This window comes from Artemia franciscana, chromosome 10, assembly GCF_032884065.1.
Source record: "Artemia franciscana chromosome 10, ASM3288406v1, whole genome shotgun sequence".
Lineage (NCBI taxonomy): Eukaryota > Metazoa > Arthropoda > Branchiopoda > Anostraca > Artemiidae > Artemia > Artemia franciscana.
In genome coordinates this window covers 42,475,655-42,497,748 of record NC_088872.1, presented here as the reverse complement: position 1 = coordinate 42,497,748, position 22,094 = coordinate 42,475,655, and the positions used below count along the sequence as shown (strand labels likewise).

Below are 22,094 nucleotides of genomic sequence, written 5' to 3'. Positions count from 1 at the left end.
GTCACCCCGGCATGAGGATTAAGCTAAGCTCTGACATTTTTACGCTGAGAAAAAAATATCTGAGGGAGAGCAGAAATTCATTTATCTAATGTAATTTTATACCAGTCCCCCTATCATCCCTCTTCCTCCTTTGAAGTACATCTACAAACACGATTAGTAAAAATAAATCACGACAATTATCTGTATCAATATCTAGCTCCTATTAAAATAAAAAAAAATAAATAAAGTGCAGCTTCTGCATTTAGGCACACAAATATGTAATCTGAAATGTAAAACAATAAACATCAAAGCTCACGTTTTATTCTCAGGAAAACATTTACAAAAGAGAAGTACCTGCTATAATCAATGAGTTGGATGCGTTTTCTTAAAAAGAAGAAAATAAACGGAAGATGTAAAGACAAAGAGAGAATTATACACAAAAATATACATATTTACATTTATGAAACGACCACTAGTTTTTCATTTTCACACTATCCGACCATGTCACTGATCGAATTCGGTTTTTACGGTATTCCAGAGTTTCGTTTCGCTGCCTTAAAGTCCTTTTAAAAGTGGATCTCAACTCCCTAATCTCTAGATTACGACGGGTCTGACCAGTACTATTTGAGCTCATTGTCCTCCTCCGTTTCTCTTCCGGTTTATGTTCTCGAACCTGTTGGAGGTCTTTCGAAAATCGACTCAGGTTCTCATTATCCGAGTCACTAATTTTCCTCTCCTCTTTTCTATCTAATTTAGCATCCTCTGATTTTCGACGACGCTTTAAGAAACTGTATTTTTGCCTTTCTAATTCAGACCTATCATATGGAGCTTTCAAAGGACTATCTTTCTCATTAGTTGTTCGACAAGTGGCTCCCTGTGGAGGAACGACTTTCCCCGGCTTGACTTTTTCACTTGGTGTTTTTGATCCAACGCTTACCAAGCGACTTATAATTGAGTCTTTTGATTGAATTGGGCTGTCTACAGTGTCAGCACTATTGACTCTTACTAAAGTGGTAATGTCAGATTTAATTTCCGACTCAACGGTAGTTCCGCTTTGATGTTTAGGGGGACCAGGGGGATCAAGAAGAACGGTGACAACGGAACAATTGTCAGCACGGAAGCCATTTTCGTACCATTTTTCTAACGCATAGTCAACCAGATTCTTCGACGGATTTATCCACTGGAAGAAAAATAATACATTAATATCAATTTCTTAGATTTAGACCTTTTGAAACCTATTATTTTCAATACAACTGCAAGAAACTGACCATAGATAAAGGAGGCATTTTATTTTGACAAAGAAGGCCTAGCTTATACAACTGAAAAAAAAATCAATTATTTCTTAGACCACACTGCCGAATGTTGACAAGCAACAATAATGACATTTTTATAGAATATAAACGCGGTGGTTTTTATAGAACTTTCTACACTGAAACTCAAAATATTTCTGGTTTTTCCATTTTTCAAAAATATAAGAAATAAAAAGCTAGAAATCTTGAAAAGACGATCGACCTTTATGGAATTATACTCGAATCAAAGGCACTAAGAAGGTGGCACTAAGGTGCCACCTAACTAAGGTGACCTAACTAATGGCACTAAGAAGGGGGAGCATAGGTCTCGGTGTTCTGATAAAGAGGAGGGGCTCGCCAAATTTGATTATCTCCCCAAATTTGAAAGACATGTTTTTTGTGCCTTTAATCAGTAGAAAAAAGTTGAAAAAGTCCCTATTTTAAATTTTGAAAATAACTTTCTTGTCTTCATTAAATAGAATCGAAAAAATTCTTCCCTCCCTCCATATTCTCGTGAATTGGTGCCGCTGATCGAAAACAGATTAAAAAAGAATGCCAGAACTGAAACATTTCGGTTCTCGAATTAGGAAGTTACTATCCTGACTTTAAATGCCTTTGGGTCCAGAAATTAGGCAATGCAGGGCCTTAGATAAAAAATTCTTTTCCCGTAGATGACCTAACCTCCAAATTAACAGCTCTATATATGAACTACAATATGCAGTTGGTTATTTAATTATTTATTTATTCATCCAATAGCTTGCAAGCTAAAAAGCTTGTGAGCATAATATACAAAATGAAAATCAAAAACTGACTTCTAAAATATTCAACAGAAATTAATGATGGTTGACAATATACATCACTGTAAAAGGATTTATTTACTAACTCAGTCTTAAAACTAGAAACGGTACAAGCAGTGACACAACTATCAGATAATAAGTTCCAAAGTTTTATTCATCTATTTACAAAAGACACCTCACCTATTTTGGATTTTGGTGCAGGGGGCGGGGGGGGGGGGGGTAAAATTTCAATTCGTTTTGACTGGTTGATGTATAATGGCTTCTATGACAGAAATTTTCTGAATCCAAGTTTACAATGCCGTTTACAATACCATGGACACTGAAAAGATCAGAGCGCTTCTGACGGAAGTGAAGACTCGGCAATCGTAACGCCTATAAACGTTTTGAATACGTCAAAACTAAAAAATCTGTAAGAATATTTAACTATCCATGGTTTTCGCAAATAATCTTTTGAAGGTTATTTTTCAGTAATTTTTTATTTTTTCAAAAATCGAATCAAACATTCATAGTTATGGTTACACTTATGGGCAGATACAATCGGATTTTTTCAGTGCTTAATCTTTGAAGAATTTTTTGAAGTTATTTTCCCCTAATATCGATAATAAATCAACAATAAATTTCCAATACTAAGAAAAAGAAACCTCAAAACTAAGAAAGAAACGAAACAGGGTAACGAAAGAACTGGTTGAACATCAAAATTCAGCTTCAAAAGTCTGAAGCCAAAACCCGTATTTTGCAATATGACTTATCTTTGCCGAAGAAATATTTTGCATATTTCATAACATAGCATTGTTACATGTATAAGCTTTCACTCACATTAGGATTGTAAGAATTCATTTTTTTTTTTACAAAATAAGCTATGCTTTCATATTATAATACCATGTACTCTATCCATAAGGTCAAAAAAAGGTAAAGTTCAAAGGTAAGGTAACGACAAGTCGTATGGTATGATCATGATGCCTGTTCGAAGCTCGAAGGTACTCCTTCCTTCCAAAAAACGTACCTCCGAAAAATAGAGGAAAGACTTGCTAAATATTTTTCAGAGAAATTGTCTACAGATTGTTTTGGGCACCCGACTGACTGACCGTATTTCAAATAGTAGTATGTACGAAACTCTTGGTTAAAGCTGGCTTTAGGGCTATAATGAGAGAAAGGTTGAGATGGCTAGGGCATGTTCTGCGGATGAAGAATGACAGATTGCCAAAAATTGACCTTTTCAGACAACTGTCTAGGACTAAGCAGAAAGCAGGTCGTCCGCAATTGGGGTGGGAGGAAGTCGTAAGGAAATAATTTACGGGAAATGGGAGCTTTCTCGGAGGGTGTAAAGAGGGAGACTTTGAATATATTGGGATGAAGAGGAGCGGGTATAGCTATGTTGACCTCAGGCGACTAGGTGCTGTGGTGAGGTGTTAGTAGTAGTAGTAGCATTTTTTATATGTTTAATATATTATGAGTAAATCTTACCATATCTTACTTTTAAAAAAAATCTCCAGCAATCAGAAAAAATGAACTCTTAAATATAAAGTGAATAAAACTAGATCTAAGCCTTTTATTAGTGGTGAATCACTTCATGCTTAGAACCTATCAGTAATAAACTGTATTTACATAAACAAGTATTGCTTCTTGTAAGGTTACTGCTGTCAAACAAATCCGTTGGAAAAAGTATAGCAATATATGGTATTAAACAATGCAAAATAAGATTATCAAAATAAAAGTAAGATATAAAAGTTCATTTTAGCAAATAAATACTGCACTATCGTCTAGCAGACAGGAAAACACTTTAAACTGCAAGATGTAGATGGCTACATCTAAAGGTAACCCTGCACACTTGTGAAAACAGCTTTAAAACAGTCTAATATACTTGTTTATCTCACTCCTAACGACGCTTTGCTTCGCTTTACCATCACTCCCCCTCGCCCCCAGTGAAGCAATATATTAGCTAAGTTCAAATATTGCCATTCTGTTTTAAAATAACGTTAATCTTTCATTAATATTTTACGCGATTTTGTCAAAGAGTAAAAATTTATATATAAACTTAGCTATATATTACTCCACAAGATGGAGAGGAATATGTTTGTAAACAGAAGTAAAGCAACAATCTTTCGGAGAGAGGCAAGTAAGTATTTTAGAATGTTTTAAAGTAGTTTGGAGGATTTTATAGAGTTTCGTTTTGATCTAGTCATGGACAAGAATGATATTCTAATTTTGATTGATTAAAACAGATTCTATTTACACAAAGTTACATTTTTATGCCCTATATATCATTACAAAAAAAAATCCAAAAAAGGAACAAGAAAATGAAAAGAGAACCAAAGATTTGAAGGGATACATTTTCAATATTGGATAGCAATTGGGTTCAAAGTCTTGATTTATTTGACGAAGGCTATAGTTTATGGCCCATTCTCAATGAGACTCCGATATATAGCTAGCGCAAATTTGAGCCAAACAGAATTTTTCAACGAATTTTTCAGTCAATCAAAAGGTCCGATGAAAAATCAGACTGGCAAAAATTAAAGATCACTATTCAACTCCCAATATTAGTAAAATATCACTGCAAATGGGCAATTAGCCTATTGAATCTGATTTCATCATACTACGAGTAAATACTTATGGATCCTAGAAGGCCCTTTCAAGCTTGTTATATAGAAATTTAGTCACTCAAATATCGTTCCTGGGGCAGCTCTGGCCTCCAAGCTTCTTAGACATTTGCACATTGAGGATCTTAAATATCCGTAAGAAAACTTCTGAAATAATCATTCTGACATGATCGGCGAAAATGAATCAAGGCAATAAATACAGCTTTCAGGTAACAAGTATTTTGATGAAACAATTCATTGCGCCTAATACATTTCTTTTTAATGTTAGGCCAAGTTCAAACCATTCCTAAAAAGTGTATAGCTTTATACTAAGGAATAAAGTAGATTGATTTCTCGATTACCACTTATCTTCTACAGCGATATATATATATATATATATATATATATATATATATATATATATATATATATATATATATATATATATATATATATATATATATATATATATATATATATATATATATATATATATATATATATATATATATATATATATAAATAAATATATATATATTATAAAGTCATAGATATTCATGTCTTGGTTTCGACTCAAGTCCACTGAAAAATGACACATTTTATAACGTTAATAAATACCTAAATTGAATAATAATTTTTGGAATAAGCATAATAAAAGAACAGTCAAACAAATGTTTCTTGTCATGGAGAACAGGTTGAAAAAAAAAGCTAAACGCGTGAGTCTGTTGTAATACTAATATAGAGGGTAATTCATGAATAACATCAACAATTCCCACAAGCACAACAAACCATTAAGATACCAAAGACTGTTCTTCTCGCCATAATTATTAACAATTACCTGCAAACAACGAGCAAATGGAACTGCTCAGAAACTTTTAAAAGAGATAAGATCAGATAAGATTTATTCATCACGAAACACACATACAATATTACATTTTACTATTTCCCCAAAGGCTCTTTGGCCTGTAAAAAAGGGGAAAATGAACGAGCCACTTACTCAGAAGAAAAAACAAAAAAAAAACAATAATCACTTACTCACAGAGAGAAGAGCAAAAAGGAGAAGAAAGGAAAATATAAATAAAATAAAAAACTAAAGAAAACAAAACTAAATAGACTAATAGATTGAATAGACTAAATTAATTATGTAGATCTGTAGATAAAATACACTCCAATGAAATAATAAGGAAATATATATATGCATACATACACGCATATACACATATAAAAATAGATAAAATAATTTCTAAGAAGCCAATGAATTTTTAATAATTTTAGCTTAACCTAAATCAAGCTTTTTTGTTTCAGAAGTACGCCTCAAGAAACTGAGATATTTCAATATTTTTCAACAGCCCTCCAGCTTCGACCTCTGCCTGAGTGGTCTTAAAATTATTAGACATCTTTTTAAAAAGCCCTTTGATCTACCATCCTCGACTCCTTGAGCATGCACCCATATTTTTAAGAGGCTGACGTGGCGTTGATAGACACAAAAATGAAAGCTGGAGAACAAAGACAAGATAAAGATGTTTCTATATGAAGAGCATTCTACTGAGGAAAAAAGAAAGCAGCCTTAGTGCTAGACTTCTTTTGATTGGAGAGTTTATAGATAAAACAATTAATTTCGAGGATGCACCTGGAAACTCTGGGACTTCGAATTTGCCTGTTACAAGACATCCGTCTTTAGGGAAGTAGGGACCTTCGAGTTAAAAGGGCCAAGAAAGGCCATTGGTATTGCTTTGTGCTGTATTAGCCTACGAACCTTTGTGTTGTGATGAACTGACCTAAAGTAGTCCAAATTACACAAATCTCGACTCTAAATAACGTAACGCTTATAGGCGAAAATGAGAAATATTGAACGACTTGCAAATAAATTTTCTCTCATCAATAAGAATTTACCGTTTTCAGTCAGAACTTAACACGACGTCTTTTCCCCTTCCCAGAAAAGGAAGGACATTTTTCACGAATTTTATAGCTTTTTAATGACCCCCTTCCCCGGTTAAGTAAAAAAATTGGCTCTGATGCTAAAGCCCAATTTCTGGCCCTAATTTGACTAGACAAAGCGACTAATCTAGGAGAGAAAATCTAAAAAACAGGAATTCGCAAAATATGAATAAAAACCTGTTGGCATATACACACATAAGACAAAGGTCACAAGACACAACTCTATAAACTGTGAAGAGAGAGTAAAATCTTAAATTTACCCGAATGCTAAGACTGATATATTTGGTAAATAAATCAAAAACACAAGTTTTTACAACTGAAAGTAAAGAGCAACATTGAAACTTGATCGGACATAAATTGTTCCGCATATGAAAAGGCTCCCCTTCCTCAAAACTGGCTTTTTATCTTTTTATGCTAAAATCTGAAATTCATTTAAGAATACATGTCATTCAAATTCAACGACCCTTGTGTTTGTGAAATATTACTAAAAGAAGTGTGACAAGTCCAACTTTAGCGTAAAGAGAAAGAGGGTGGATGAAAGGGCAGCCCCTCATATACGGAATAATTTCTGTTTGTTTTAAGTTTTAATGTTGCTCCATCTTTCAATCGAAAAAAAACTTTCTTTTATTTAGTTTGTGGCTGTTTTTCAAGTAATGCCAGGAAATCCCATTCCCCCCCCCCCCCGTTTAAAGATTTACCATGTATAATCTCCCAGGAACTTTCAACCCCACGAAAAATTCTCCCCGCGAAAATCACCCCCCCCCCCAAAAAAAAAATCCATACATTTCTCAATAACAAATACCACAAAAGAACAACAGGCAAATTCCTAACATAAATCCCGTTCCCGGAAGGCATACTTATTCAACCTTTCATTTATGCTGAATCAAATTGCTAACTCAAAATTTTGATCGAATTTTTTGTGAAAAGAGGGGCGTATGAGGGTGGCTAGTTGCCCTCCAATCCTTTTGGTTACTTAAAAAGGGCACTAGTACTTCTGATTTCCGCACTAATGCACCAATATTCACCAATATTCTAGGATCATTCGTTCGATTCTACACCCCCTGGAAAAAAAAAATAAAGACGCATCTGTGATCTTTCTTCTGGCCAAAAAATACAAACTCCATATTTTATCGATATAGAGCGTCTACAATAGGGTTCACTGATACGTTGAATCTGACGGTGTGATTTCCATTAAGATTGCTTGACTTTTTGGGGGTGTTTCCCTCTTTACATAAAAGCAGGCCAATTTTCTCAGGCACGTACCTTTCAATGGGTAACTCTAAACATAATTAGTTTTATGTATTTGATATCAACATAAAAAGTCAATTCTTTTGATGAGTTTATTTATTATCAAAATTCCCTTTTTTTGTTTCAGTTACTATTCGCCCGACACGCTCCTTTACACCTCCTAACCACCAACTGTCTGATGCCTGTTTTTCGAGTGTTCTAAGAAAATTATTTGCTAACAATCTTGCAATTGTGTTTCCGTGAGCTAATAAAGTTGATGGCTAATATTACTAACAAATTTTTTTAGTGAAAAAAATCATTATGGGAGAAAATTTTAAGAGAATTTGGAGCAAAGATTTGATTTCAATTAGTAAATTAAGGTAATATAAGAAATGACATCTTATGAAATGCAAAATATTATTCTTTGCCCTACTTTGGGAATTACTTTTTCCCTAATGAATCTGCACTAAACTATCCATATTTTCAGATATGGTAGATTAAATCCTTGCTTCTCCATCTTAAAAATAAGTTGTCTTAGGATTTGAGACACAAAAAGTGCAGTTAAGTTTAGCATAAAAGTATCCAAGTAGAACCACTTTCCTTGCATGCATAGTTATAAACATATAATGCATACTGCCAACAAACTGTTCAGGCATACTGCCTGAACGTTTTACCAACGTTTTTGTTAGTAATAAATATACGCAACTTACTAGTTAACTTACGTAACGAGCTTCTATATTCGTATATTTGTATGATGTATATGAGATGGTTCGCCCCCTCGTCAATACCTTGCTCTTTACATTAAAGCTTAAATTTTATCGCAATTCTTTAGAAAGACCACTGAATCACAAGTGTCGTAGAATAAATAGTTGAAATTACAAAAAAGGCTTCAACGTAAAGATTGAGGTATTTAGGAGGAGATGACCCTCCTCATATGCGTAATAAGTTCTGTTTGTTTTAAGATTTAATGCTTCTCCTTACATCCAGTCGAAAAACTTTTCCATATTTAATTTTTCATTGTTTTTTCCTTAAAGAATGCTAGAAAATCCTGCGCCCCCTTCATGGAAATTCTGTTCCCCCAAATTCTCCATGGTAAGATCATCCCACTTAACCCCCTCCCCACAACCAGAAAAAAATCCCCCTGAAATCGTCTGTACACTTCCCAATTACCATTACTATATGTAAACGATGGTCCAAGTTTGTAACTTGCAGCCCCTCCCCCGGGGACTATGAGGGATTAAGTTACCCCAAAAGACATAGTTATTAGGTATTTCGACTATGCTGAACAAAATGGCTATCTCAAAACTTTTATCCGGTGATAAAATGAGCGTGGGAGGGGGCCCCACGCTCACTTTTAATTTCCGTTAGAATGAGCCATTTCTCAACATTCTAGAAGCACTGGGTCGACACAATCACCCTTGGGGAAAAGAAAAAAAATAAACACGCACCCGTGATCGGTCTTCTGGCAAAAAATACGAAATTCCACATTTGTTGTAGATAGGAGCTTGAAACTTGTACAGTATGGTTCTCTGATATGCTGAAGGTGATGGTGTGATTTTCGTTAAGATACTATGATGTTTAGGGGGTGTTTCCCCCTATTTTCCAAAATAAGGCAAATTTTCTCAGGCTCGTAGCTTTTGATAGGTATGACTAAATTTGATGAAACTTATGCATATTTATAAAAATATGCTCGAGTATCCATAAATTCCTTTTTTTTTAGTTTTGGTTACTATTGAGCCGGGTCGCTCCTTACTACAGTTCGTTGCCACGAACTGCTTGATTTATTTATTTGTTTTTTCCCGGGCACTTCGTACAGAAGATGTGATCGTAGACTTGTGAGGGGGCTCATTTCTCTGGAAACTGAGAATTCTAGTGTCCGTAATAGAAGTGGAAAGGGACTATAGGACAATCATCCACCCTTACCCTGCCCTTTTTTGCTACTCCCCGTAATCCCACAACCTCTGATCAGAACAGTGAATGCCCCATAAAAATAACTCCAAGAGAGTCACCCCTAACCCACAGTCATTGGGTCATAGGCCGTAATTAAAGCAAATTCGCATAACGAAAAAATATCAAACGTTGTGTTGTTTTAAGTTGGGGGAGAGGGCAAAGACCTTGAGAAAAGGCCGAATATCTTTTTCTCTGATCGGCTTGAAACTTACGGTCCCAAATTTTTGGGCCAAGAGGAACCTGATGTGCAAAAAAAGTTTTCAGGTACGGTCCCCCCCTCCCACAAAAAAGGGGGACTAAAAAGGGCTTGAAAATTTCGGTTCGAATCACAACTTGTATCCGAAGCACTTGGGGTTATGGAATCTCAATGCAAAATGGAAAATAAAAATAAAAATAGTTTTCCTAAAACGGAACCCAGAAAAGGGCAAACAAATTCTCCCTCAGCCACTATGTATAGACGTGGTGGTCATAGATACTTGTGAGGAGGCTTTTTTTAAATCGGAAATTGAATTTCTTTGTGTCCTTTTTAAGGGCAAAAAGTGAATGGTAGGCAGCCAGCCTCCCCTTTCTGCCCTTTTGTGCTACCCGATCGGGCTCGGAATGATTCCTTCTCATTAGAAAAGGGACTTGACGACATGTCAAGGGACTTTTAGGGTTAAAAAAGGAACCAATAGGGACCAAAGTGAAAAGAGATTTTGATTACCATTCATGATTAAAATATTCTTTTGTTTATGAATCAGAAACGGTGACAGTCACCCTAAGAATCATCATATTCACGAGCCTCGGAAGGAACTCATTTTCCCATGAGACGGGTCGGTCGTCTTTGTTTCTCCATTTTTTCCCCCCTTTTAAATTTTCAGTTGAGTTTAGTTAAAAAAAAGGAAAGCAACTTCAAAACAAGAAACAAGTAAAATAAATCCATAAGACTTCAGCTTGCAAGCTGACCCATTTCACTATTTCAACTTTTTTGAGAGATTAGTGAACTTTCTTATGAGGTCTGAATTCTTCTTTTGTATGCCCTTTCGGCCCACTCTTTTTCATCTGCTTAGTTTTTTCGTCTTCTTGTGTTTTCGCGATATCATCTAGTAGGGATTTTGGCGATGTCTACGGAATCCTTTCAGGCCACCGTTCTTCACAAGCAATCGGTGGCCTCTTTCAAGAGGACATCAACAATTGCTCGTTTTTGTTTTTCGGAGCCCCAATTTTCTTACAATAATTCCTCAAGTCTATCTCGCTTTTTTTGTATTGCTAGAGATATGAACATGGTTCAGCTCCATTTCTTTCTCTTGGACGCTTTGTTCAGTAGTTTGTTCTTTTACCTTGCTCTCAAAATATTCTTGGTATTTTGACCATGCCAACCTAGCCAAAGTCAACAACTCTATGATAATAGAAAACCACTCAGGTTTGCCTCCATATGTGTTCAATTCTTCAATCACGCACAGCTGCACATTCAGGACTCTTTCTGGCATAAAGACTCTGTCCGACGGAAGAAGTGTGAGCGAAAAACCACTCTCTACGTCAGCGCAGCCGTGCAATCATGTCATAACAGCTTTTACAAGCTTCAATAAAATATACACTTCTACCCACCAAAAGTATCCGTCATAGAGAATATATGATGCCAGTAATGGTAGATGTATGAAGGCGTTGGTTCTACTGAGTTCTCGACTTGCAGCAAGATCGACTTACATTCAACATTGTCAAAACTTACTCCTATCGAGACGTATCGAGCAAGCACAACTATCTACATATATAAAAATAAGTTGTTTGTGTGTTGTGTGTTGACTGACGTCATGCATGTTTGTCGACTGACGTCACTATAAGGATTGAGCATTATGCCGTCATGAAGTTGTTTGTCGACTCACGTCATGTTTGTCGACTGACGAAATTACAGACCGGGACACCGGGACACAAATGACGACCGGGACACCGGGAATATAAATGACGACCGGGACACTCAAAGAGAAATTACAGACTGGGACACCGGAACACAAATAACGACCGGGACACAGGGAATATAAATGACGACCGGGACACAGGGACACAACTACAACGTGGACGCCGGGGGCACAGGCGGGATATATAAATGACGACCAAGACACAGGGAATGTTCGATTAGCAATCACCATTAACAAAGCTCAAGGGCAATCATTAGAATAATGAGGTATATATCTGAATATGGATTGTTTTTCCCATGGACAACCGGGACACAAATGACGACCAGGATACAGGGAATATAAATGACGACCGGGACACTCAAAGAGAAATTACAGACTGGGACACCGGGACAAAAATGACGACCGGGACACTGGAAATATAAATGACGACCGGGACACTCAAACAGAAATTACAGACTGGGACACCGGGACACAAATGACGACCGGGACACAGGGAATATAAATGACGACCGGGACACAGGGACACAACTACAACGGGGATGCCGGGGGCACAGGGGGGATATATAAATGACGACGGGGACACAGGAAACGTTCGATTGGCAATCACCATCAACAAAGCTCAAGGGCAATCATTAGAATAATGAGGTATAGATCTGAATACGGATTGTTTTTCCCATGGACAATTATATGTTGCATGTTCAAGAGTCGGTAAACCTGTGTATTTATGTGCACAGACAATGGGACAGCGAAGAATGTTGTATATTCGCAAGTTTTACGTAGTTATAGACATATATATATATATATATATATATATATATATATATATATATATATATATATATATATATATATATATATATAGGGGACACAGGGACACAACTACAATGGCGCGTAACGACTTACGCGCGCGGAGGGCTTGGGGGGGCACGAAGCGCCCCAACCAACTAGGTGTTGGGGTGGCGCTTCGCGCCACCCTAACAGCTAGTATCTGATAAGACTTCTAGCTCTTTTCCTTTCCATGGTATCCAGGCACCTAAGCACTTCGAGAAGGCTATTAAAAGAGATGGAGCGCTTCTTGATCAAGTGTTTGGCAGCATCCTTGAAATGCCTTCGCGCCGACAGGACCCTTTTCTTTCTACCAAGGTGAGTTTCTGAGCATCTAACACAAGATCAACCTACTCACCTACAATAGTTGTCCAAGTTCTCACGCAAACTGTTAGAAATTTCATCAGCAGGTTACGGGGTTGGAAGCCCCCTCCCCCCCAAAAAAGTTTGACCAAATCGCAAAAACGTAACAAATATGAATATAAAAAATTTGTGATACGTTTTTACAAAAAAAAAATTGTCCCCCTCCCCCCCGAAAAATATCCTAGATACGACCCTTGTCGGGTTTCAGGAGTCTCGCCAAACAAGTGAGAAGGATGTTTTTCAGCTCGGCATGAAGAGCGTGCACAAGGGCTTCGTTCTTCTGAAACGCTGCTGTGAATTACGTAAAAAGCTCAGACGATAAATGCAAGAATTCGAGCTCTGCAAAGATGTCTTTGTTTTTAGATAGCTTGCAATCTTGAGGTACTTTGCTGACGACACCATGAGTGCCGGCTAAGGAGCCATCGCTCAGAAAACAGCAGAACTCAGTGTTTGCCACCTTGTTGGGACCTGCTGAATATAACTATTTTATGTGACGCATTTCTTTTCTCGCATTCTCAGAATGCTTCCATCATACAGGCCAAACAAGGAAAAAATGCCTCAAGATGACAACTAAGTTGAATGACTTCTCGCCAAATTCCTGGGGCTCTTTCATGAATGCGTTACGCACAACATGGATGTTACACATTCCAATGTTCAGAAACTCTTTCAAACACTTTTTCTTTATCAATCATTTGCAACCATACTTTTTTATTCATATTAGGCACATTGCTACTTATCATTATTAGTCTTTCAAGAGGTAAATTCTTGCTCCCAATGCACGATATCAGCTTTTTTGTAATATCCTTACCACTTGCACGTCCCATGAAATACGACAACAGATGGCGTCACACAACTTGATCTCTTAAAGTGGATCAAAAGTTATTCTAATCTGCAGCTCTTTTTTTTCCTTAACCGTTTGTAGTTATATCGTATTCAAGAACAGAGTGAACTTCACCTATATCCTGCAAAAGACTCTGCTTACAGTGTGGGTGACGTGCATCAGTTATCAAGTACATAGCTTTCTCCGCACTCATGGACATCCCGAGTGACAACTTACCAGGGAACGTCGCTTCAAATCAATCAATGACTGCGTCACACGAATCTGCAGACATAGAAGCTTGCAAGGACTTGAGTACCCAGATGATTTGTGCTTTGTACGCAGCATCTTTGTCACGAAATATCTCAAGAGTTTCACTTCCATTACTAGCTGATGGCTCTTGTCATTGGGACTGATCCCTAGCAGATCCACACAATCGTGACTATACTGGATTGAAACGGATAATACCTGTTTCTTATGCTCGTCCAACTAAGCACACTGTTTCAAAGTGTACAAACCTTTGCGACAGCTAAGGTTTTCCCTGCATATTTTGCAGTAAAAAGAAAATTCAATCACCAATCCTACACCCTTCGTTTGTCTTTCGGCCACTTATGCCTCCTTTAGTTAACCGGGAACAACAAAATTTGCAGTTGCTCATTGTCTTTCCAAATACACTTGGAAGATATTAAAGACAAGTAGGTTTAAAAACAGGAGGAAAAACACTGAGTACAAGATATTTTCCCAATCTGAATATCACACCCAGGATACTCTCATCTTCTCACTTAACCTGCTATTAGTTTAATAACTAACCTTTATAGGGAAAGAATATATAATTTGTATCACTGAGATACAAGTCAATGCGAACAAATTCATACTGGTGTGATTCATTTTATGAAGCTATAGGAAATTATTTATCCTTGAACTTTACCACGATATGACCAATCCATTCCAAATACCCTATAGGCCAATGTTACTTTCTATCCTTGAACAACACCAAAATATAAACCATCTATTCCATCCACCATATAGGCCAATTTTGTGCTGACGAAGTTCCCACTATTTTGTTGCTTTTTGCTGAACTGCGATGGCGTAACCAAGAGCTAAGTACAACCAGCTTTGTGGAGAGGCTATATTATCTGAATAGGGTCTCAAATATATCATATTTCATGTTTCAAAATACTATGCTCCCAAATAGAGAATTTTAGTGACTTTTAGGGGAGCTAAGGGACTTTCAGCATAAAAAGGGACTTGGGACGAAAAAGGTACTAGAGACTTTTAGGGACTAATTTCGAGCCTTGGCTACCCGACTTCACGTAGCCCCCATGATAACGAATCTAAGTTTTGAAATATTAATATTGAGATATATGAGTTTTTTTCCGAAAATGTCGACGGATTCAACAAGTACACATTCGGGGTCAACATTACACCTACAGCCCCAGGGGAAGCGCTCCTAAATTAAGTAAATTGTCCATTGCTCACGGATAAGTTTCATTTCAAAAGGCGACCATGGTCTGGCTTAGTTCGATCAGTTTGGAGCTCTTGGTGATCGTCTGCTAGGCCAAGATTTCCCTGTTTCCCAAAGATACACTTTAGAGACGACACGCGGAACTGAGCAATTCACAAGACTTACGAGACGTCCACTTGAGTTTTTAAATTATTCGAAATATCTCGGTATTGGCTTGGGCCACGTAGCTAAAACTTTCAGGAGATGTCAGAGAAGGGGATCAAATGGATTCTAATTTTAGTTTTGGAAAAAAGATCTGGAGGTAAATCAAAAGAAAGTATGTTCACGCAGGTCAGCAAAACATCATACAATAATATCTAAGGAATGGAAAGGAGGGGGAGGCTGAGATTTTCAGTTATTGTCGTGGAAAGGAAGTGAAGAGGACGGTGGAGCAAGGAGACATAAAATTTCTTTTTAGGGGGAGGGGACTACAACGATTTTGCCACTTGTCCACTAAAATGTTTTGCACAATGAGGTCTTAGATGACTTAAAACCAATGCATAGGTAAGTAGCAAGATAAATCAAGACACTCTGCATTTTACCAGGTTATCAAAATCAAGTACCTATAATATCACGAGAACGATTCGGTGTATAAAGTTAAAAGTTTCAGCGGGTGTTAAGGTGGGGGTGGGGGTGTTACACAAAAGTTCAATTATGTCTTGGAGGAAAGGATAGAGCTAAATAAAAAGGCACTATGCGCATTGAAGTTATTAAAAGTCCATATTTGCAATATGTTAGAAATAGAGCCAGGTGGATAGGGTTGAAAATCTAAGGTAGTGTCGGAGAAGGAAGGAGGAGAGGCGCTCTGGCTTCTAGAGGGTTTAGGCAGCAGTAGGCTTACTCCTGTTTGCAGTCATTTCTGGTATTTTAAGTTTGATTTGATTATTTATTTTGATTTCTGTTTGTTTTAGGATGCATGTCATCACGTCAGTGTCTGCTATTTTTATGTTTGATGTGACTATTCATTTTGATCATTGCTTGTTTTAGGTTTCATTCACTCATTGACAGTAATTTTCTATTTGTTGTAAATTCAAATTGTTTTAAACTTTTTCTTCTGCTCGTCAGAGGTTTTTTATGGCTTATTATTATTATTATTATTTTTTGAAAACTTTTGTTTTGAAAAACGTTTCTCGAAGAAAATAGAATAAACATCTATTATTAACAAGCCAGGATAGTTACAATGATGGTGGCGGTGGCAATAATTATGTTGACAGTTATTCTGAATGAAAGTGATAAGAAGCAGATTAGAAAGCTATTTTTTCGTTATGCGAAGTTTCTTCTGAGTGTTTTGATATGGTCCCGTAACACCGTACTGAAACAAAATTACGGAGTTCTCGACCCGATCGTACAGCTTGATAATTTATGTGTAAAATTGTCGTCAAAAGAGGTTTGCCACCCTTGGAGTGGTTTACTTTTTTGAAAAGCCTAGTTTGTTCGTGTTTTTATTTTGTATATATTTGTTCCTATTTTTGAATGTGTCTTTCTTCTTCTTTGTTTTCTTTTTTTGATACTCCATCGCCATGCCTTTGTGTTATTTGATGGGTTATAAAATACATTCATTCATTCAATAATAATGATCCTCGTGAAAATAATAGTGCTTATCAGTAACTGCTAGAACTTGATCTAGCCTGACGCCAGAAGATTCTTGATGATTGAATCAGACAATTACAACAGATCATCAAGATTTTTAGGTGTTAAAAAAAGAGGAAATCTTAGCCTATTTGGCCATCTAGAGCATGTCAATTAAATGTGCACATGAATGATGGCAGCGACTATCTAGATCGTCGTGGATGCAGTGGTGTTGATGATGAATATGATGCATTTGGAGGGCGTGGAGATTGTACTGACGTTAAGACTGTTTAAGATGACGGCTATGATGATGATGACGATGATATTGAGCGTTAAAGTGACAGCGGTTACGATCGTCGTACAAACACAGCTGACCCGGGTTGCACGGGAGCACCAACCCGAATTACTATCTAAAGAATCAATTCCACTAACAATTATACGATTATTAAACTACGGGGAATTTCGAACCATCTGTTCTTTCACCTTTACCTCATTCATTTTGTTCAATAGTCAGACACTGACAATCATCTTTTAATCAATAATTTGATTAGGGATTTACAAAACAATATCATTGATACCTTTGTTTGCTATAGAAATTCAATAGCAAAGATTGAATCGGATTCAAGACATTCAAAGGAAAAAAAAACATCTCACATGCTGAATTAAATCCCTTCAACTAACAAAGGGATTTACAAGATGAATTCCGGGGAATTTCAAGCAAAATGGCAAATTAATTTGATTTTCCGTTCTTTAGACTTTGTAAAATCCCTTCTAACGTAAATGAAGGCGCTCATGTTAATGTCGGATTAAATCCCAGTCCGGATTGGGGAAGATCAAACAAGTGTCATTTACAGAGAACCAGCGGGAATGTCGAAAACCAAACTTAAAAGCACTAATAATCCTTTCCCGGGAAATCGTTTCAGAGGAAAATTCATTTCTCAGGGCTCAGTTTCTTACTTAAAACCATAATTAAAAATGATTCAGGGCTTAACAGTGGATCTTGCTTCAGGAACTGGGAGGGGGGGTAAAACTATGAGAAGCCTTTTCATCTATCATTTAGCTGAAAGTGTACCTTATTGTCATGCTTTAAAAATGGGAAGAAGAATGACTGGAGGAGAAAGAAAAGTTCACAAATATAAATTCTTTAAAGAAATAGTGCAGAATATCTAACTAATCATGATACTAAACGGTTAGTAACGACAAAACATTGTAGAAAGAAACCAAAAATGTTAAAACGGGAATTACATTAAAAAAGCAATTTTTTTTTACTTTAAAGAAGGACCAACATTGAATCTTAAAGCGAACAGAAATTATTCCGTATATTAAAAGTGCTGTTCCATCCTCAACGCCTCGCTCTTTACGCTAAATTTTAACTCTTTGTCACAACTCTACTTTTTAAAACAATAAAACTCTTTAGCGTAAAGAGCGAAGTGCTGAGGAGGAGACAGCCATTTTCATCTACGGAATGATTTCTGTCCGTTTTAAGTTTTAATGTCGCTCCTTACTTTCAGTTAAAGAAAACCCTTTTTTTAATTAATTTCCGAAACGTTTTTCAACTTATACAGGCTCAAATTTGGATCACCATAAATGAAAAAATAAACGAAATTGCACATTAATTTTAAAAGATCTATTCCGATATTAAGGGGTTGCCCCTTCCTCAACACCTTGCTCTTTATGCTCAAGATGTTAGCAATTTTAAAAAAGCTTCCTATTCTAATTAAACATCCCCCGTGTTTCAATTTTAGTAAACAGTAAAACTTTAGCGTAAAGAGTAAGGTATTGAGAAGGGACAATCCTTCATATATAGAATAATTTATGTTCGTTTTTCAAATAATACCGGTAAATCTGGCTCACCTTCTATAAAATATACCCCTCCCCCTCATGGAAAACTCTTCCGTGGAAATTTCATCCAACGCAAAGTACACCCCCCCCCGGTCAAAAGCCCTCAAGATAGTTCCATACTCACTGAGAATCCCCCTCCCTGTAAAATTGCTTGCTGACGATGCTCCCTGGAAAATCCTTCGTGGCATTCTTTCATCAGAATAACACTTTAATTTCTAATCAGTTTTTTTTATCCCTCCAGAAATGCCCCTTTCCGTGGAAATTATTTTCCAGAAAACAAAACACGCGGAAAAAAGCCCCTGGATAATTCCCCTGGAACATCTCCACATAAAATATTTGGCAAAGAGATTTTAAGACAATTAAAAAGAATTTCGCATAGTAATTCTGTCAACCCCCCAGTATGACATTTACATGGGAATATTCACTTCCTAGAAATTTCCCTTGGGAAGACTTTTCCCCATTGAGATCCACCCCAAGCAAAACCCCCCTCCCCCCAGAAATTGGCTGTAAACTTCCCAATAATAAATGCTATACGTAAACAATGGGCGGATTTTGTAACTTACAAGCCTCTGCCCACGGACTGTGAGGGATCATTTTACACCAAAAGACACAATTATTTGATCTTTCAAATATATTAAACAAAATGGTTATCTCAAAATTTTGATTAGATCATTTTGGGGGAAAATGGGCGTGGGAGGGGATCCAGTTACCCTCCAATCTTTATGGACACTTAAAAGAGGCACTATAACTTTTAATTCCGTTCAAATGACTGCTGGACTGCTGGATCGATAAGATCACCTCTGGGAAACAAAAGAATAAAAACGCTTACGTGATCTTTCTTCTGGCAAAAAATACGAAGTTCCACATTTTTTTCGGATAGAAGCTTGAAACCTCTATGGTAGGGTTATCTGATATGCTGAATTTGATGGTATGTTTTTCATTAAGATTCTGTGACTTTAAAGGTGTATTTTCCCCTATTTTGAAAATAAGGCAAATTTTCTTAGGCTCGTAACCTTTGATTGGTTAAACCAAACTTAATGAAACTTATATATTCGTAATCAGCATAAAAATTCAATTCTTTTGATATATCTATTGGTATCAAAATCCTGGTTTTCAGAGCTTCGGTTACTACTGAGTTGGGTCACTCCTTACTTACATAATTACCCATTTATATTTTAAAAACAAAGTTAAATTATGTTGAAGTTACACAATGCTATTTTGTACCATAAAAACGCCTGCAAACTTAGGTTTTAAGCAGATACATACAAAATTAAAAACCGAATTCTCCAAAGGTTCGTGGCAACAAACTATAAGTACGAAGCGAGTCGTGCTAAGAATAACCGAAATTTTACAAAAAGAATCTTGAAAACAACACATAGCCTACATCAAAAGAATCGACATTTTATGGTGCTTCTGAATATATAAAATTCGTTAAGTTTAAAGTTATCCAAAAAAGTTACGGATCTGAGAAAATATTCCTGATTTTCCAAAAAGGGACAAATATCCCACAGGAAACGAGTGATCTTGAATGGTTACACCATCAAATTCAGCATATCAGAGAACCTTCATCCAGAAGTTTTGAGCTCTTATCTAACTAAATACGAAATTTAGCATATTTTCCGAGAGTATCACTAATGCGAGTTTATTCGCTTCTTTTTACCATGGGGGAGAATTAATCTCTAAATTTCTTTCATTCGAGGGAAGTCGTTTGGCCTATTCCTTTAATATGGGTGCTACATGGGAATACATCTCATTTTATTGCAATTGTTTCTGAGAAAGAAAATATTATATTCCCATCCTTATCAGCACAAAAGGTGGAGAGGGGAGGGGGCAAATGGTAGGAGTTTAATTTTCACCGAAATTTAATTGCCTAGAATGTATCTCGGTAAGGAATTTTTTTAACAAAATGACAGAATATGTACCCAATTGTTTCCTGAATTGCAACGTCCATTAAAGTCAATAGAATCCAAAACTTCGAAATTAAAACTTTTGCTCCGTCTGAATGTATGTATAATTTATTTTTTGGTTTACAAGTTTAGATTAAATCTCTAGTACAATTCTCATACTGCCACGACTTAGCAGTAAACCAACGATTACTAACTCGTAAGGCTTTTTAAGTGTTGAATTAGAATTCCCGTAATATTTTAACATTTAGCTCACCAACTATTTGGTTAGATCTTATTTCAGCAGTTCTACAAAGACGAGCATAGAGCTAGGAAGATTCTGAGAAGAGCTGACACATTCAGTTAAATCACTTAAGCTTCGAATGATTTTGCTTAAGCTTTAAAGACAGCATATTAATCTGAAAATGTACACCGAGCTAAAATTGAATTAACGACGTCAATCTAAATTCACAATTTCCATTTGGTAATGTATTTGAGAGCAAAGAACTCGTTTAAGGTAGAACTTGAGGTAACCAAGATGATTTTGGGAAGTATAGCTTAAGATCGGTAAAACCAAAGAAGATTTGTGCCATATATTTGTTAATAAGTATATGGCATACAATTTGCAGGGAAAATGTCTAAGGATAATTTTAGGCACATCCTTTAGGGAAATGGCACAAATTCAATTACTTATTAACAAGTTGCAATTCTAAGCATACAGCAATATCTAAGCAATATAGTAAGCAATAGAAATTTAAACTACAGCAGTATTTAATTTGAATTAGTTTTGTGTCCAACTAAGTGTCGTTTGTTTTGCTACAATCATTCTTTTATTCTATTTTAGATGACTTGGCAGTAGTTACGTTCTAAGTTTACAAAAGTAAGCCCTTATCTTATATTTAGATTCCGTTATCCTCATTATTTTGCATTTTACGTTTTATCTTTTCCTTTCATTCCTTTGCTTTCTTTAGGACTATTTGTCTTTTATTTGACCTTAAGTCGGATTTTTCTCTCTCATTGTTTTTACATGTTTTGTTCTAAAACTGTTTGAAGAGAAGGAACAACCAAATATAACTTATGCGTAAATTTACAAGCTGCCAAACTGCAAGCTTATTCTGTGCAAGTGACATATAAGTTTGCAATTTTTAAGCTATATTCCTAAAAATATGCGAAATTCTTGAAAAAGCTGACAATTATGATCATATTTTTTGGTATAAGGAAGGACAATAGAGTTTTAAACATCTACAAAGGATAAACCGGAGACTAATCTGAATTGTTAGTCCCTTCCACCTTCCCTCGAAAATAATGTTTTCGAATTTAGGTACTGGCCCACCTACTAGCCACCCACTGCTGCACCCAAGACCTTTATGAAGAATAAAGCCAAGATTATTCTCCCAAACAAAACAACTTTTGTATGTCTGATTTATACACAGGTAGGGTGGCTCAGGTCCGACAGGCACGCAGCGACAAAAGGGGAGGCGTAATTTCGACCTCTGCTACCCTGGAAGGTAGATAATGTTTTATCTTCTAATTCTTTTCAAAGGGGGAGAGGGTAATTTCGACCTCTGCTACCCTGGAAATACCAATATGTCCCTTTGATTATTTAACTATTCCAGATAATTCATCTAGTTTTTTTTTTC

At 36.3% G+C, this 22,094-nt stretch overlaps 1 protein-coding gene across 1 annotated transcript in view; it reads right to left on the bottom strand.

The window, feature by feature from the left end:
- Positions 1–284: 284 nt before the first annotated feature.
- LOC136032212 (protein phosphatase 1D-like) overlaps positions 285–22,094 on the bottom strand; it is a 54,476-nt gene continuing 32,666 nt past the window's right edge. The window contains exon 5 of the mRNA XM_065712421.1: positions 285–1,159. Within this exon, the coding sequence (XP_065568493.1) occupies positions 452–1,159 (708 nt within the window). The 3' untranslated portion in view covers positions 285–451. The remainder of the gene's footprint in view (positions 1,160–22,094) is intronic.